This window comes from Aotus nancymaae, unplaced genomic scaffold, assembly GCF_030222135.1.
Source record: "Aotus nancymaae isolate 86718 unplaced genomic scaffold, 86718_ANA_hifiasm-v0.15.2.pri h1tg000059l, whole genome shotgun sequence".
Taxonomy (NCBI): Eukaryota; Metazoa; Chordata; class Mammalia; order Primates; family Aotidae; genus Aotus; species Aotus nancymaae.
Window position 1 is genome coordinate 54,992,868 of NW_026988473.1, and position 18,681 is coordinate 55,011,548.

General features: G+C 42.0%; 2 protein-coding genes across 3 annotated transcripts; one reads left to right on the plus strand and one right to left on the minus strand.

Annotated features, from left to right (window-relative positions):
• Window positions 1-639: 639 nt before the first annotated feature.
• Window positions 640-1,602, plus strand: LOC135270218 (olfactory receptor 51I2-like). Its single transcript, XM_064365576.1, has one exon. The coding sequence runs from the start codon at window positions 640-642 to the stop codon at window positions 1,600-1,602; it is 963 nt and encodes a 320-aa protein (XP_064221646.1).
• Window positions 1,603-5,594: 3,992 nt separating this feature from the next.
• On the minus strand, window positions 5,595-18,131 carry LOC105720351 (olfactory receptor 51E1). Of its 2 annotated transcripts, none has more exons than XM_012456819.2 (2): window positions 18,047-18,131; window positions 5,595-9,381 (listed from the first exon to the last, which is right to left on the minus strand). In XM_012456819.2, the coding sequence occupies exon 2, from the start codon at window positions 9,340-9,342 to the stop codon at window positions 8,386-8,388; it is 957 nt and encodes a 318-aa protein (XP_012312242.1). In that variant the 5' UTR covers window positions 9,343-9,381; window positions 18,047-18,131; the 3' UTR covers window positions 5,595-8,385. The 2 variants fall into 2 exon arrangements, with proteins under 2 accessions (XP_012312242.1, XP_012312243.1); XM_012456820.2 differs by lacking the exon at window positions 18,047-18,131 and adding an exon at window positions 17,569-17,652.
• Between the last annotated feature and the right edge of the window lie 550 nt (window positions 18,132-18,681).

An 18,681-nucleotide genomic window follows, 5' to 3' on the forward strand; every position in this document is an offset into this window, starting at 1 on the left:
GTCTGAGGCAGAAGGATCACATGACCCCAGGAGTTTGAGGCTGCAGTGAGCTATGATCTTGGCACTGCACTCAACAAAGCAAGACCCTATCTCAAAAAACAAGAAAGAAAAAAAAGGAAGAGAGAAGGAAAGGAGGAAGGAAGGGAGGGAGGGAGGGAGGAAAAATGGTAAGAGTGAATTTTAACTGATCTTCATCACAAAAATCATAAATGTATGAGGTAATGCTTGTGTTAATTAGCTAGATTTCACTATTCCACAGTGTATATATACTGGAAAACTTCATATTGTACAGGATAAATACATACATTTTTATTTCAATTTTAAAAAATAAATAAACATGAGAACAAATAACTAAATTCTAAATCTACCATTGTCATTCATGTTTTGCTAACTAGAGCAGACTTACATTATCCCTGGAGAATTTGAATTTCATTCGAATGCTTATTAGTTAATGTCTGCACATTCCTGGAAGAGTTAATAATACAGAGCAAGGGCTAAGGAAAATGAAAAACAATTAATGAAAAAGTCCACACAGCACAAATAAATGTCTTCCTACTGACAGGTGTCCTATCAGTGTCCTTCTATCTGCCCAGATTGAAGAGCTCACATCTCTCCGGAGCTCTCAGCTGCCTTCCTAGGATGCTCCCTCCACAGTCCTATGTCAACATCTCCTTCTTCCAGCCACCTGCTTTTCTCATGATTGGCATCCCAGGGCTGGAGGCCATTCACAGCTGGCTCGCCATCCCCTTCTCCTCCATGTACACTGTGGCCCTCACTGGGAACTGCCTGATCCTCCTGGCTGTGAAGAGGACCTCCAGCCTACACCAGCCCATGTACTACTTCCTGTCCATGCTGGCGCTCACTGATGCGGGCCTCACCTTGTCCACACTGCCCACCACCCTGGCTGTGCTCTGGTTTGACTATCGGCTCATTGGGTTCAATGCCTGCCTGGTCCAGATGTTCTTCCTGCACTCCTTCTCTGTGGTGGAGTCCTCAGTACTCCTGGCCATGTCCTTTGACCGCTTTGTGGCCATCTCCAACCCCCTGCGCTATGCAGTTGTCCTCACAAATAATGTCATCGTCAGGATTGGGCTGGCCATTGTGGCTCGAGCTACCTTGTGCCTCTTCCCTGTGCCATTTTTGATTAAGCGTCTAAATTTCTGCCCTGGCGATAACATCCTGTCCCACTCGTTCTGTTTCCACCCTGATGTGATGAGGTGGGCCTGTGCTGACATCACGATCAATATATGCTACGGACTCTATGTGGTTGTATCTACAGGGGGCATAGATTCCCTGCTCATCATCCTGTCCTATACTTTCATCCTGCGCACAGTCATGGGTCTGGCCTCTCCCAGGGAGCGCATCCGGGCCCTCAACACCTGTGTTTCCCACATTCTGGCTGTCTTTGTCTTCTTCGTTCCAGGTATCACCATGTCCATGATGCACCGTTTTGGAAGGCACCTGCCCCACATTGTACATGCTCTTGTTGCCTATGCGTACCTGGTGATACCTCCTGTGCTCAACCCCATCATTTACGGTGTGAAGTCCAAGCCCATCAGGGAGGCCATGCTCAGGATGCTGAGGAAGAAAGGCCAAGGCTGATGAAATTACAACGTATCTTAAGGCCTGGGTAACATAAAAGAGACTGCTAGAGCCTCACAGAGACCTGTTAGAACCAGCGAGCACTGAAAATCCCTAATCTGTGCTAAGACAGTGGGAAGCCCATAGGTTTATTCGTGTTACAAATTTATGTTCAGCATTTACTTTTTAAGAAAGAAGTGATAAGGATGAAAGGCTGAGAAATAAATAAAATGTGTTCCCTCGTCGCCGAAAGCTCACAACCTTGTGCCAGGAGAAAGGCAAGTAGAGACACAACCAGACCACAAACCAGTAAGTTACATAATAAAGTTATTCTCAAAAGATTGCTAGAGACTACAAATTGGTCATTGGCAGAACATGTCTGGGAATGTGTGGCAAGCTGCCACAAAGGAGAAAATAATTTTTACTTCACCTTGAAAAATTTAGAGTATTTCTAGGCAAACTAAGAATTAAATAAGAGAAAAATCTAGAACAAAAGAGCAACATGAAAAGAAGACTCCACATTTTGAAAAAGAAAAAGTGTTTGTGAAAAGGTGTGCATTCCTGTACTTCTTTATGTCTCCATCACTTATGTCTTCATAGGCGTGCCTGTGGCATACAGCAAGAAAAGGGAGTGGTAGGGATGAAGGAGTAGGTGACCAGATTGTATAGGACTGTACGTACTATGCTAAGTGGTTTGTATCTAGTACATAAAAATCATTACTTTTTTACTATGACTTAGTAGTGTAAATTGTAGATTAGAAGGGCATTGGACATATGAACAAAACTGGAGCCAGGAAGACTATCAGTTTAACCTCTTATCTGGCCTCAGGGCTTTCCCAAGTACCTTTTACGTTGCCTGGAATGTCCTCATTCCCCCCATGCCCGTGTCTCATTTCTAACTGCTCCTCTCATTTGTCAAGTATAAACATAATTTCTCAGAAAATCCTGTCTCATTAATTCTCCTTTCCGGATTATTCAAGGGACTGTGTTTGCTTCTTGCACGTATACAATAGTTTGTCACTCAACTAGATGGTAAGTCCTGAGGGTGCCAACAGATATTCAGTGCCTAGTGCTGTTGGTGGAACAGCAGATGCTCAATAATTATTTTGAAGATTTGATGATAAATTATTTTGAACAGGATAAAGCAATGGGTTTTTTAAGAGGTAATTTGGAGATGTTTTCCTCTAGGGAGCTTCTGGTCCTTCAGAGGAAAAAATGCACATAAATAATTGTAAACATTTGTGAGAAAGTTTTCAGCTACATTGGGTAGATGAACTGGAGGCATGAGAGATGCAATACAGCTGACTGACGGAATTAAGTACTCTCTCTTAGTCAAGAAAAGTTCCCTAATTTCTCACCACAGGGCATCTCCTGGGCCTTTGTGATGGAAGTGATGTCCTTCACACCTCCAGGAGATAAGTACTGGATGAAGCTGGAAACCATCATTCTCAGCAAACTGACACAAGAACAGAAAACCAAACATCAGATGTTTTCACTCATAAGTGAGTGTTGAACAATGAGAACACATGGACACAGAGAGGGGAACATCACACACCGTGGCCTGTCGGGGGGTTGGGGCATAGGGGAGGGATAGCAGGGAGTGGGGGGACTGGGGAGGGATAGCACTAGGAGAAATACCTAATGTAGATGACAGTGTGATGGATGAAGCAAACCACCATGGCATGTGTATACCTATGTAACAAACCTGCATGTTCTGCACATGTACCCCAGAACTTAAAGTATAATTTAAAAAAAAAAAAAAGAAAGAACTAAAAAGAGCTTTAGAGAATAAATACTAAGATTTGTTTATGTGTTTCTGCTGGAATGTACTTTCTTACAAGGTGAAGTTGTAAGGACATGTGCGTCTTTCTCTTCACCTGTGCCACTACTCCTCCTACTACGTGTGAGGTCGGTTTCACAGGATCTCAGTATGTAGTGTCTGCATTGGGTAAGTAGAATGATACGTTATAGTGTTTAAGTACACAAGCTTTAGAGTCAGGAAACCACAACTTACTCAAACTCTGTCACAACTGTCTCATTCACATCAGCTATCTGACTTGGAGCATTTTATTCTTCATGTATTAATGAATAGTTCTTTATTTTTTTCTTTAGTGACTCCTGTGAGCCAGACACTCTGTTACATGATGGGCAAGATTAGAATGCTACAAAAACCAGACTTGATCCTTGTGGAAGGAAGACACACTAATTAAATGTGTTTGCATAGAAATATAAATTTGCAATGGCATGAAGCACTATCCATTTAGGATTCTCTTCCCTCAGGGGATTGTGTACTCCATGAGGGAGGAGTTTAAACCACCTTTGTTCTGCGTTGCATTCTCAGTGCTGGATTCACACTCATTTTAATAGCACTAAGAATGTATTTGATGACTGCATTAGTTTCCAATTGCTGCGCAGCAAAAAAAAAAAAAAAAAAAAAAAAATCAGCTTAAACCAATACCCATTTATTAGTTCATATTCTGAAGGTCAGAAGTATGGGTGACCTTCTTAACCTTAAGAGAAATATGGATGGATTTCTCATAAGGCTAAAATAAAAGTTTCAGCTGACTGGGTTCTAATTTGGGAGCCTAGGGGAAGAAACCACTTTCATTCTGGTTATTAACAGAATTCAGTTTCCTGAAGCCGTGCCACTGGAATCACTTTTCCATTGCTCTCTGTTGGCCTCCCTCCACTCCCTAGGCTACCCGCATTCCTTCTCACATGCTCCTCCATCGTCAAGCCAGCAACAGCACATCACATCCTTGCCATGCTTTGAATATCTCTGGCTTCTTCTGTCACCATCTAGAGAGATGTCTTGTTTTTAAGGTCTCGTGATTAGACCAGGCCCATGGGGATATAATCTCCCTATCTGAAGATCCAATTGTGTGATATAGCATGTAACACAATCCCAGGAGTGACAGCTCATCATATTTAAAGGTTCTGGAAGCCAGAGCAGGACATTTCTGTAGGGTCATTTTAGAATTCTGCCTATAAAAATGACTACATAAGTGAATTAAGAATAGATGGTTCTGTAAACGTATACAGTAAGGGTATCTGACCTGCCCTAAGGGGTAAGGAATGAGTTTTCTCAAGAAGTGTTAATTAAGGGGAAGTCTGAATGTTAAAAGATATATATATATAAAACTGAGAATGTTTAGCAGAAGGCGTATTAGGCATAAAAAACCATGTCTCCAAAGAGCCTGTAAAGGAGGAAGTATGGTGAAACAAAGGAAAGAAACAAAAGGCAGTGGGACTGGAAGTCAATGAGCAAGGAGCCCATGGTTCAAGATAAGCCTGAAAATAGAAATGGGTTCAACCAAAAAGGTGGGAAATATTAACAGTATTAAATAGCTGAAGAGAGAGTGGTTTTGACATGATCACATTTGCCTTTGGAAAGAGGGTTTTACATTGTGTTGCAGAGAACAGATTGAATTAAAGCTATAATGCATGTAAATATACCAGTTACAAGGCTATTGAAATAGTCAAGATGAATTTATCATAACATGGATTAGGGGAGTAGAGATACAAATAAAGGAAAATATGGGATCAAAGTTATAAAAGCAGTAGAAATTTTATAACTTTATTTGGAATTAAAGATGAAGGTTAAGAGAAGAAAAAGAAAAGGCCAAGTTTCAGTCCTAGGTTTGAGGCTTGCACATCAGAATTAGCAGTGGCAAGATTAACTGATATATGAAACATGAATGATGAATATAATTGCACAAAGAATATCATGAATTTGATTTCTGGACACTTTGAGCTTAAAGCATCCAAATGTCTGGGTTACACAGACATTAGACTTGCAAGCCTAAAATTCTATACTAGCCCAATAATCTAGTCTAAAGATACAAATTAAGTCACTGATATACAAATGGCAAACTGAATGGGGTGTGTGTGTGTGTGTGTGTGTGTGTGTGTGTGTGTGTGTGTGATTGCATAGGAATTAGAGGCCAACTCAAATTTTATAGATCAGCAGCAAATACAAGTATTAATTGTGTAGGAATTAGAGGCCTGATTCGATTACACTATATTCTCTCACCAGGCAGAGTAGAATGCATGTGCAAAGGAAACTGAGAAGTATACAGAGATATAAACAGAAAACCATGAGTGTGATGCCACAAAGGACAAAGGGAGAAAATGTATCAAGAAACAGAGTGGTCAACTGTGTTACATGTTGATGAGAAATCAGGGAAGATAAAAACTAAAAACCTCAGACACACAGAGGTTTCTGATGATGTATAGTAAAAGTTCTTTGGCAGTTTGACCAAGGCCAAAACTAAACTGGAATAGTGGAAGAGTTATATGAGAGATGTGTAAATGAAAATAAGTTATAGATAACTTCTCTAAGAAATTTGGCTATTAAACGGAAGAGACAAAGGAGTTTTAGACAGAGTTATACTGGTTGTTGTCATTGTTGCTTTTAATATGGAAGGTTTGAACATGATAAATGCTAGGAATGATTCATTTGAGAGAGTGAGGTTGAACATCCATGACAGAGAAGAGATAACAATGTAAGTTTCCTAAGAAGTTGGGATGGGAGCAATCCAAAGCAAATTAATAGAAACCTACATGAGACACAGCTTGACGTCACAATGATTAATAAGGACTTTGTGATATTTATGATAATGTAAGGAAATATTTCCTCCTTTGATAAATTTATACCTCTTATGTTTACTCTGGAAGGAGGAAGAGCAGTCTTTCCTGAGCCCTTCAGTTTTCAGTTTTTATTTCCTTTAGTTTTTAATCTATTTATTCAACAACTATTAGTGTTTTATTTACAAGGCTAGAATACTTTAAGAACAATAAGATCATTTTCAGAGACTTGATACACTAGTACTTTATTTTTCACTTATCCAACTGCCTGATGCAAATACAAGGGGGACTTGCAAATGACAGAGGTTTGGCCCTGCACAGTTTTTTTAGGAATCCAGGATTCTGGTGGTTGCTATGTGTAAAACATAGCTTCCCAAGTTACATTTAATGTCAACATGAAAGACTGCACATGGGAGGGCTTTATGAGCCAGGTATAGAAGTGGTACATGTCACTTCCACTCACATGGAAAGTAATGGCTAGAATTTAATAAAACCCAACTCAAAGGCTGGACAATGGCCTGGCTGTGTGTTCAGGATGGAAGGAATCAGGTTTGGTGAAAAATAGCCAGTATCGAGCATAAGCACTATTATGTTCTAGGCCCTTTGCTGAGGATTCAGTGATAAGCAAAGAGCAATCAATGATGAACAGAGATGACACTCACTAACAAACAGTGCCCTCATGGGCTTACAGTCCAGCAGCAAATACAAGTATTAAATAGACATTTCCAAACATTATATACATTACAAAAGGGGATGAAAGCATGTTATGAGAATCCATATCAGGGAATCTGAAGATTGAAGAAGAAAATGAATCTCACCACATACATGATCACATGTGTTAGTATTTGTTATTGAGTTTCTTGGTTAAGACTGTTGTCATATCCTGTTGAAGATGAAACCTATTAACACTTGGTAATAGCCCCTCAGAAGCAGAAATGCCTGATTCCCATGCCTAAGTCAGATTGCTTTCCTGGTCTCAAAGTCCCTGTTACATACTACACAAAGCCCCAAATAAAGCATAGTCCTGAAGATTCCCTCACTTTCCAGCTACCAGTCACACTCAAAAGGCCAATGTTGTCTTCAGCACCTGCCATTCCACACTTCCCATTGTAACTGGTGGCTCTCTAACCTCGTTGCCTATCAGAATCACCTATGGAACTTTTAAAAACAAATAGCTATAAGCCCCATGCCAGACTTTCTGTATAAGAACCTTCCATAACGGTGGACCTGGTAATCACTTCTGCTTCCAAGACACAGGTAAAGTGACAATTGGACCAGGACAATAATCAATAGCCATGAGTTCTGTTGCCAGAAAATTCCTAAATACAACACTGGATGAATGAGAGGAAATTAAATACCTCCTCTAGAAAATGTAAGATTCTGGAAATCTCTAACCCACTATCCTATTGGTCTCTCTAACAGTTCTTCCACATAATATGAGATTGGGCATTAAAAGTCTTTTTTTTATTTTTATACCTGAATGACCCCATTTAATTCACTGATCCTCACTGAACATCAATTTTTCCACTGCCACAATAAGGGTACTAATAATATCTTTGCCTAAATTAAAAAGATGATTAGAAAATTAAATAGGAAAATTAGTGTCCAATCGGTGTCCATAGGCTGTGAAAACTATCAAAGCAGAATGTGTCAACTTTCATTAATGTAGGTAAATGTATTCTTTTCAAGGCTTTACTTCCAATCTTCCCCTTAAGTGCTACGTCCAGAAGAAAAATTATTTCTTCTCTGCAGAAGTCATTTTGAAGACAGTCTTTTTCTGAGATCCAATGTGGTTGGGAGTCCTGGAGAGGAAGTTACAGTTTTAAATTAGATTATCTCATTTTAGTATATTCTTGTGTTTATTTTCCTTTTGCCATGCTTAAGCCTTTGGCAAATGTTCTTTAGATGTACTACTCTTGTCTCAGAATGCTGTGGACCATCAGTAGCAGCAGTTTAGATTTGGATTGCATGGTAAAATGGAAAGTAATAAACCTCCAACCACAACCAAGCCAGGGTATTAATAACTGTATAGAGAGAAAAAAAAAAGAAGAAAATAATATTGAAAAATGGAGATTCCCCAACTAGTTTCATATCTGAAGGATCTGAGTTGTATTTTTATCAAGGAAAATTTTTTTTCTGAATACTGTCGTCCAAAATGTTGATATTGAAATCTGAATCAGAGGACTCTGAATGGAAAAGAAGTTTGATCGCTGACACCTAAGGGTCTGAAGTGTGTGTGGCCACGTGGAAAAGTCGAAGGATGCGCTGTCGGATCTCCTTCGTCTTCACTCCATAGACAATTGGGTTGAGCACAGGAGGAACCAGCAGATAGACATTGGCCATGATGACGGGCAGGAGAGAGTCACGCCGCTTACTAAAGCGGTGCACCATAGACAATCCAATGAAAGGTACATAGAATATGAACACAGCACACACATGAGAGACACAAGTACCAAATGCCTTGGCCTGGGCTTCACGTGTCAAGCCCAACACAGTCTTAAGGATAAGCAGATATGAGAAGGAGATGAGAAGTGAGTCCAGGCCTATGGCAGAGATGATGACAATAAGGCCATAGATGACATTGACCCGGATATCAGCACAGGCCAGCTTCATGACATCTTGGTGTAGGCAGTAGGAATGGGAAAGGATATTGGAGTGGCAGAAGGGCAGCTGCTTGATGAAGACAGGAAGGGGTGCCATCAGTGCAGCCCCCCGTACCACAGCAGCCACACCAATTTTGGTGACTCGAGGCAACGTAAGCACTGTGGCATGGCGCAGTGGGTGGCAGATGGCCACATAGCGGTCAAACGCCATGGCCAGCAGCACTGTGGATTCCATGCCAGACAAGGAGTGGATGGCGAACATCTGTAGCAGACAAGCATCAAATTGGATGGTGGTGGAATTGAACCAGAAGATGGCCAGCATTTTGGGCATGGATGAGGTAGAGATAAGGATGTCAATGCCTGAAAGCATGCAAAGAAATATATACATGGGCTCGTGCAGGCTGTGCTCGGTCCGCACAATGTAGATGATCATCAAGTTACCTAGCACGGCAATAAGGTAGAGGGAGCACAATGGGAAGGCCAACCAGAACTGAGCCTCTTCCAAACCAGGGAGGCCTATTAGGATGAAGTATGTAGCACTGGATTCATTACCATTGGGACCCACCATCATGGAGAAGCTGAACTGTGACCAGCACCAGGCGGGTAGAGGCTGGAATGCAAAGATAAGCCATTGTCAGATCCTTGAGAATCTCAATACCACACCTCACTCTATCTTGACATCCTAATCTCTAACTCAAACTCTAATTCCATTTCTTATGCAAATTCTAATCATTTTCTAAATGTAATCTAACATAATTCAAGGACCAGACACAATTCATCCAGTCCTACTTACTAACCCCACCTGTATTGTTAATTCTGGTAGCAAGTGAAAGACTAAGACAAAAATTTTAAGCATATTCCAAATCATTTAGTTCTCCAAAGAAAGGCTACTGACTGAATATAAAAGAGTCTTAGCTGATAAAAAAAATCTCATAATTTCCTCTATCCTAGCCTTCCTTTATGCTTCCCTATACTTAATAATAACTGCAATTCTAAGCATATCATTTGACTATCCTTAAAAAAAATTCCAGTCCAAGTGTAATACTAGTAATAACAGATTAATATTGAAACCTAACTCCATCACTAATCTAATGATCTCCCCAATTCTAGACTTAATCCTGACTTTAACATTAACTTAAGATTTGACCTTTTAATAACCATTTCAATCTTAAAGATTGAATTTATGACATTCAACTCACAATTCATATTCTATTTTATTATGATAAACCCTAATCCAACAAAAAACTGACACCAAATTAATCCTGAACTCTAATTCTACATTTCCTTCTTGTCCAAATGACCCCCAAAGTTTTACACTTGTCCAGACTACTCAGCTTATTTCAAGAAAAGGAGTGATGGCTATAGTGGATGCCATTGGTGTCCCAGCCATATCCCATTCAGAAAGCCAATGCAACCATCTCCCATCTGCACTGAGTATTGAGTGCTAAGGGCTCACACCTCCTCCTCTTTGCAGAGGATTGTCCTTGGTCAAATGGGAGGCACCTCATCCAGGAGGGTATACTATGCCCCCTTGATGCACATCTAGAGGCCAGTGGCTCCCTGACATAAGGGTACCAAAGGACTCCAGGTGTAACATTGCCTCCGGGTGCAACAAATACTTCGATGCAATTTGTACTTCAGAGCTTTCCAAGGAACAAGGCTGAAACTAGTCTCCAGCTGAGACCACAGCCATGCTTAGCTTTCTTCCCCGCCCTACCAGGATTCCCTCCTTCTTCTTCTCATAACAGTACTCCCTCAATATGTCATTTGGACAAGAACCCCCACCTCAGGTTCTGCTTCTAGGAGACCCACCCAACCTGAGAGAGTGGGATTTATATAACTAGATGCTAACCCTGAGGGGTGATGGCATTAGAAGCATAATCAATCCTATAGCAGAGTTCAGTCTACAAATGAACTGAATCTTACTATACAAAATTATTTATATAAGAAGATATTGCTGAGGTGGGAAATGTCAGACTTGGGTCACCTCAGATTGCATGTCTGTAAAGAGTGAACTGACTCCCTCCCTCCCTTCCTTTCCTCCATCTACAAATATTCATGTGCTCCTACTACAGAGTAGCCCTCCTCTGAAATGCTTGAAACCAGAAGTGTTTCAGATTTGGGATTTTTTTGTATTTTGCAATATTTGCATTATACATACCCAGATTAGCATTCCTAATGCAAAAATATGAAATTTGAAATGCTCCAATGAGCATTCTCATTGAACATCATCCTGGCACTCAAAAATTGCAGATTTTGGAGTCTTTCAGATTTTGGATGTTCAGATTAGGGATACTCAACCTGTATTTATTAAATCATGTATATTGTAGTTTTTAAATAGATTTGACCCTTGAAAGTTTGAGAGCTGGGGTAGGAGTTTCTGCATGGGTTACCAGAAAGTAGCTGAATATAAGTTAGAGTTCATGGCCAGCATCAGAAGAGGTTCCCGATCTCAGGATGTGTCACAAATCTCTGTACCACCATCAAGCAGTCACCCAGAGATTCAGAGATTTCCTCAGACCAGAAAGTAGTGGGAAAACACTAGGAGCATGAATAGTAGAACAGAGGGTGAGAGTGTGTAATTCAATCTGCTGGGAAGGGAAGGTTTAAAATGGAGAAAGCATATTTAACCTAGAACTTCAGGTAAAGAGGGCCAAAGTCATTAACGTCCCTTCTTGCTGCTGCAGCTTCTCTGCAGCATGTGGCAATGGGAGCTGTTTCCTTCTTCTTAGAGCTTCTCCCTCTCTCTCCTGCTGTTCCTCACCTCTCTCCAAACACTAATTATTGGTTTCGTTTCTGGATCTTCATTCTCCTTTCCAAAACTGTGTCTTCAGTGCTCTTCTTGTTCTATACTCTCTTCCCGGGGCATCTCATCCCCTTCAGTAAATCCATTTTTGTTGTACAAACAATCTATCCCCAAACCTATTTATTGAACCCAAAATTCTCTTTTATAAGCCAAGTTCATAGTTCTGAAGACATACTAAAAGGGGTCACCTGGTTGTCTCTCAAGCACATCAAACTCTCCATGTTCAAAAAATAAACTCTCCCAGAGGCAGTATTGTATAGCTGTTATGAGTATGATCTTTGAAATCAATCTTGCATTCTAAACCCAGTCTACAACCCCTAGGCCTGTGTGATCTGAGGTAAATCATTTAACCTTTCTAAGCCTCAGCATCCTCATCATTAAAATGTTTATAAGAGTCCCTGCCTAATAGGGGGTCAATGTGAAGATTACATAAGATAATGAATGTAAAGCATGTAACACAATACCTCACACGTCGTAAGTATGCAAAAAATCATATCTGCTGCTGTTAATCATCTTACTCCAGTGTTTTGTTTTGTTTTTTTCCGTTATGGTGGCCTGAACCATCATACAAGCCAGGTTCTCTGATCCTGACTGCCATGCCTCTAGGGTAACTTTCCTCATCCACACAATCCCAACAATCTAACCAGATGAAACCAGATCATTCCCTATTATTTTTTTAAAATACCCTTGAAACTCCAAATTGGTTCCAGAATAAAGACTAAACTTCTTATGACATGGTTAAAGGTCTGTCTTTCATCACCTGGGCCTAGGTTTCTCCCTCGCCACTCCTCACCACAACCTCTATGATCTAGCCACATTGGAGTCCATGATATTTCAAAAATGTAGCCTTGATTCCCATCACTCTGTGTCTTTCTGTCTTTTTTATTTCTCATACTCTTTTCAAGAAAAACTGTTCCTCCCAGATCTTCCTCCTCGACTTCCCACACTCATTTTTCACGCCTGGCTTACTGTCTCTCTCCTCTACTACTTTTCCTAAGCTTCTTTTACATAGGCATAATTAAATGTTTACCACTCTGTGCTCAAAAAGAATAGTATTTAGGTCTTTTTTAAAGTATTCTCTTGATAATAATAACTATAATAATTGCTATATTTTCCCCTGAATTATGAGCTCCTGAACACCAGAAACCCTATTATATTTATTAATTAATGTTTAATGTTTGTTGAAGATGAAAATGAGTTTTATTAACAGGGGAGTCTCTTAGTATACATCTAATGAGGCTAACACGGCCAAGGGCATATGTAGGACTGCCTGTTAACTGAACTAAAGAGACTTTTGAAAAGGATGAAATAATGTTTGGAAGGTCAGTGCAGAGTAATTTTAATTTTAGAAAAATAATCTTTAGGGTCAAACATAAAAGTCCTTTCTTACCCAAGGATCAGAGGGCAAGAGAAATATATATTTAAAAAAAAACAGAGCAGCTGAAAAGTCTTGGTCCATATAAATGCAAAGGGGACATGCAGCACAATTTGTGCCTAAGAGCAGGATAGACCCAAGATCCCTCACCTAGAGACATTGGCAAGAAGGTTCTGGCACTCCAGAGGGCCAGATATCCATGCCATCTATCGGTTTTATATGAACAGAGCAGGTTGATACCCAGGATAAAAAAAAAAATGTGCTGTCTCAGGAGACACACTGGGAAAGAACTCTGGCTGGGCATACACAACACTATTGCCTCTGAAGGTAGAGTAATGTGGTGAGCAGAATCCTGGGGCTTGGAACACAAGTCCTGGCACTAAATAAATGCAGAGAATAATAATAACTGCATAGTGCTGCTGTGAAATTATATGAGATAAGGCATGTCAAAAGGAATTGCAAAAACTAAATCAGAGTACACAGAGTGCATTGTTTTCGGCAAAAATGGGCAACCAAGGTCTCTGAAAATGTATGAAATTTTATATACTTTTCAATTTCCCAAATTTGTCACCTTAATCACCACTCAGCCTCTATGTACACAGTCATACACACACATATTTACTAGCAGTCAATCTCCCACAATAGCAAGAATGGGCACTGATATAAAGACACCAGAAATCAAAAAAGGGAAGATTCAGCTGGCCTGGGAAGGAGGTGCCTGGGAGTATAAAACGGGCAGCTATCACTGGGGCTAAAATATCAGCCTGGACCCCAGAAGACTACAGCAGGAGAGAAATGAAGGGATGGAGAGAGAGTCAGCCAGAGAGCCCAAGTGCTGCCCTTTAGACTGGCCAGCCCTGATGCATCCCAGTGTTCTACAATCCCTCCACAAGACAGACAGAGGGACAGATGACTTTCAGATGGCCTTCTAGCTTGAGCAACTGTTAGCAGTTAGAACTCAGTGAGATGGTTTGGCGCTCTGGAGGAAGTCGGAACTAAATTATTTTTAAAATAAGGCACAATCAAGAAAAAATAAACAAAGCATTTTTTTTTTTAGAAAGCCCACACACTGCTCTAATCCCCAAGGAATAGCCCTGTGCTGAGATTTTCTCTGAATAACTAGAACTATCTTAGCAAGTTCAGGAATGTTTCTTGGGGAACTATGAAGGACATCTTAGCCCTTTCTCAGGAATAGGGGAACAGGAGCTCCCAGCTGTAAAGACTGGAAATCCACCTGGAGGCCTTCAGTCCTCTTACTTCCTCTGGGCTTCAGAACTCTGCTCCTAATGCTAGTCCACCCCTCCTCCCAGCCCATCTTCACATTCTTCCCTAGAACTCCTTCTCATAGATCCATGGAAAAGCAGTCAGAGAGGCAGACCAGGGCCTATTAGCCCTATCTCTTCTGACCCAAGAAAACAATGAGATCACCTGTGACCCTAATTTTGTTGTTTTTATAATATAAACATAGATTATGGAGCACCTACAAAGTGACAAACTATATAGTGCCATCCATATAAATATTATCTCTAAGCTGGGAACAGCTCTGCAGAGGGTGAGGGTGTTTAATTCAACTGCTGGGAAGAGAAGGTTTAAGACAGAGAAACCGTATTTAACCTAGAACTTCAGGCAAAGGAGCCAAAGTCATCAACGTCCCTTCTCGCTATGCCATGGATCCTCTTTATATTATAGGTGAGTACTATGGATCCTCTCTCTATTATGGGTGAGAAAACTGAGGCTCCAAGACATTAAATGACATTCTCAGGGTTTAACAGGTGACTGGCAATGCAGAAACTTAACCTAGATAGTCTCACACCAAGCCTATACACTTTCCCTTATTCTAGGCTGCCTTTAATTTTGCTGCATCTTCTGGAAACTGATAAAATCTACCCAAAGGGCTTGGTAAGTAGGACAGCTGCCCTGGGTATACTCTTAGAAGGGAAACCAAGAGGGAAGCAAAGAAGACTCCCCTTCACTGGAACTTGGGGCACTCACCTGTTCTTTCAACCCTAACTCCCCTGGCTGTGACATGGGTAGGCCCCACAATGGAGATTAAAATGCTTGTCCTCTACCAAGTATTTCCTAATTATCTAATTAGAGCCTCTCATCAACCTGTCAAGCAGATATCATTAATCCCATTTGACAGATAAGAATGTTGAGGGTTTTAGTTAGATCCCTTAGTGCTAAATCCATTGCTTTATAAAATGCCAAGCTACTGCCCTACCCCTCTCCATGTCTCCTTAAGAAGGGACTTTGGTTTGTAAGCGCTATTTCAATATTAATCTCCCAGGAATCCCACACTGAGGACCCATGAGTCCAGGGGCCCCTCTTTGACTCAGGACACATGACCAGCTCTCCCCACTTAGGTTCAGTGTGGAAGGAGAACAAGTAGGAGATTCATTGTCACTGTGATTATCTGGGCTAAACACACAGAATGTTTCATGCCCGGAGAAATGGAGGGGGGCCTTTGGCACTGTTGTCAGCCTCTGGGAATATTTAGAAAAGAATGTCCTTGGAGAGAAGCCCAGACATACCTGGGAGCCTCTGGCTCTTAGTCCCAGGCACACAGAGGGAAGGCAGATCTCAGGGGCAACGTTGTGACCGGCAAGGACTAGAGGAGCTCGTCACTTGATTCTTAGAGTCCTTTCCCTAACACTTCATGAGGGTAGTGGCCCCAGAATCACTTCCACTCACATTATCTGCATCTGCTGTGCCCTACACCTTGCTTGTATTTAATAAAGCAGATGATCCCTTGCAAGGTGTTGGCCACTCTTCTTAAAATGGCCAAGATGAAAATGCAACGGTGAGAGAGTGCAATTTCTAACTCCCAAAAAGCAAAGTGAGGCCCTCGCCCCACCCTACTCACCTAAGACGGCCTGACCACCTAAAACCATCCTAGGCAGAGTTCCTAGCTTTCAGGTCTCTGCTCCTCACTCTCTGAGTAGGACCAGGTAAGTGTTCTAAAGATCTGCAAAGCTGTGCCTAGTTACCAGTTCCCTTTGGAGCCACTCTGGCTGCAAGCAAATGTAAGGCAGGGGAAATGCACAAAGTGGGATTTTGATCAATGCACTCATTCTTTCAACATCACTGACTGACTTCTGTACCAGACTCTGCTGAGCACCGGAGATACAGTTCCAGCCTTCCAAGGGTGGGGAGAAACTGAGACAAATATGCAGCCATCACAACACATTATAATAAGTTCTGGGACAAGGGAAAGCAATAGGGCCTCAGAAGCAAAACAACAGTAGTTCAGCAAGCTTTTTAGGCTCCAAAAGCTTCCCTGAGGAGGTGACATCTGAGCCATGACTGCGGGTCCTGTTGCAGGAGGGTAATGGGGCGGGGGCACAGGCAGTTAATGGGGAGGGTGCACAGCCACATTCAGTTAGGCAACAAAAACATATTGTCAAAAACTGGAAATGAAACAGTAGATAAATCAGACAAAATGTTGGCTCTTATGGAGCTCACATACTATGAGGCCAATAATAAAAAGTAAACAAATAACATTTCAGATAAAGATAAGGGCACAAAAGACAAGACAGAGTGATAGGACAGAGGAAGATGGGTACAGGACACTCATACTGGAGACAGGGGTCAGAAAAAGCCTCTCTGAGGATGTGACATGTGAGCTGTGTGATGAGAAAACACCAGCCATCCTAAGATCCAGGGAAAGTGCATTCTAACCGTGGAAGACAACAAGAGAAAAGGGTCTTCCAGCAAGAATGAGATTGGGGGATTCATGGAACAAAAAGAAGGTCAAGGTGGGCAGAGCATCAAGAGTACAAGAGAGTTTGAGAAGATGCGGTGAGAGGAGGGCAAGGACCTCATCAGGTAACACGGTCTTGCAGGGTATGGCAAGGAGCTTTGGTTTAATTATGAGTGATTTGGGGGAATTTCAGCAACAGACCTGAACTAGTTTGTTTTTAAAAGTACATCCTGGCTAATGCAAAGACCCAGAGAGAAAGAGAACAGACCTGTTTGGAAAGCTGAACATGGCTTAGCGTAGCTGGGGTAAAGAGTACAGGGCAAGGGGTGCTGCAGTGTGGACACTAATCTACTTTTTAAATGGGCTGAAGACTGAATCCTGATCCTAGACACAGACCAAGCTGAGATCGGAACCCCAGGAAGATTACTAAGTCCCAATCTTGGCCACAGCCTGACTCCTGATGTACAGCATAGAATGAGCCCGACCTCACTCAGAGCCCCCACCTCCACCCCAGCTGCAGCCTGATCCCCAGTCATAGACTAAGCGTCAACCACACTCACCCTGTTCACACACCAAACCCCAACCCAACCCCAGTGCAGTCCCAGTTTAAACCCAACCCAGCCTGTCCTCTGTCCCCATTTATATCAGCCCCTGCCAGCCTCTAGACAGGCATGCTAGCAAACTAGTCACTGAAAAACTGCTTGAAAAACTACATCCAACACCCACATGCTTCTCTTCAACATGCAAACATAGAGATTGCTAAGGCTGCCTGTTCTTTGAGTCAGGGGCTTCCTGCACATCTCCGACTTCTGGTTCTTCACAGCCTGGCTTCTCATGCTCTCAGCATGTCTAACAGGAGACCCCTAGCTGCAAGTAACCCATGCACCTGGACATGCCCCTGGCCTCCTGCACTCACCTCAACTGTATGGAAGGAACGTGTGACCCCCCTTTGTCCAGTCCTCCTCCTGAAGAGGTCTGGCAGGCTGCACTGAAATACAGCCTCTCTGTCTCCGCCTACTCCCTTGGACCTCCCTGGTCGGGGTTATTTATTCTCTGCCTTACCCCCTCCCTCCTTCTGCTTCTTCCTGCAGGGTGGGGCAGAATGCTGTCCAAAGGAAAGGGTTCATCAGCAGGTACACCTCACTAGCCCACTGTGGTTTTGGTCTGCTTCTCAGCTTCCATGCCCTGGGAGGATATGCCTGGGGGTATGGGGAGGAGGGGCAAGGGGGAAAGGGGCCTCTAGCATCCTCCCCAGGTGGGTCACTGGGCTCCTCATGCCAGCTCCCAGTATGAAGTTAGATAGGGAAGGTGAGTAGAAAAAAGCTAGAAGAAACTCATTAGTGTAGTCAGCATCTTCACGGAGGGTCTTTCTCCAAGTCTTTTCTTAGGCTTACCAAACTCAACCAGGAGAACAGCAAAGGAAGTTTGCAGAGAAACTCCACAGTAAAGTGTCAGCCCACTTCCATCCTGAAGTGTTCTTTCTGTCCAGCCTTCTGTCCTTTGGTGGACCCTATTTAGGTCCTTGTTGAGCTTGGAATCCACTGGGTCCATCCTCTTTTTTCCAAAGCCCTAGGCAACATCTTTTTTTTTGGTCTCCCAGGCTCTGGTGCCTGTGTCTGGCTAACTCATAACCAAGGTCCCTAGGGACAGTGCCTCTGCCAACCATCCACTCTCTGGTCTTGGTTACTGGTTGAGGACAGAGGATGTGGTTTCTTTAACCCTCCCCACCCTCAACACCAGCATGTAAGACCAATAACATATGATTTCTCTCTTAAGGGCAAAAATAGTGAGAGAACATTTTAGAGAGATGGAGAACAATTTAAATGTAAAATTAAATACCTCATATTTTGAAATAAGTAAAAACTACATCTATAAATAAAACATAATTTGTAGTTGGTCTCTCCTTATTTTTTACTGATCAGTTTCACAACTGTAAGTTTTAAATACAGAACACAAGGCATGCTAACTCAAACTATGCAAAATTAGATAATGGCAAATCAGACCATTCTAACTCAGACCACATCAAAAT

What these genes read in the sequence shown, in the direction of transcription:
- LOC105720351 (XM_012456819.2), bottom strand. Translation starts at nt 9,342, where the DNA reads ATGATGGTGGGTCCCAATGGTAATGAATCCAGTGCTACATACTTCATC.
- LOC135270218 (XM_064365576.1), top strand. Translation starts at nt 640, where the DNA reads ATGCTCCCTCCACAGTCCTATGTCAACATCTCCTTCTTCCAGCCACCT.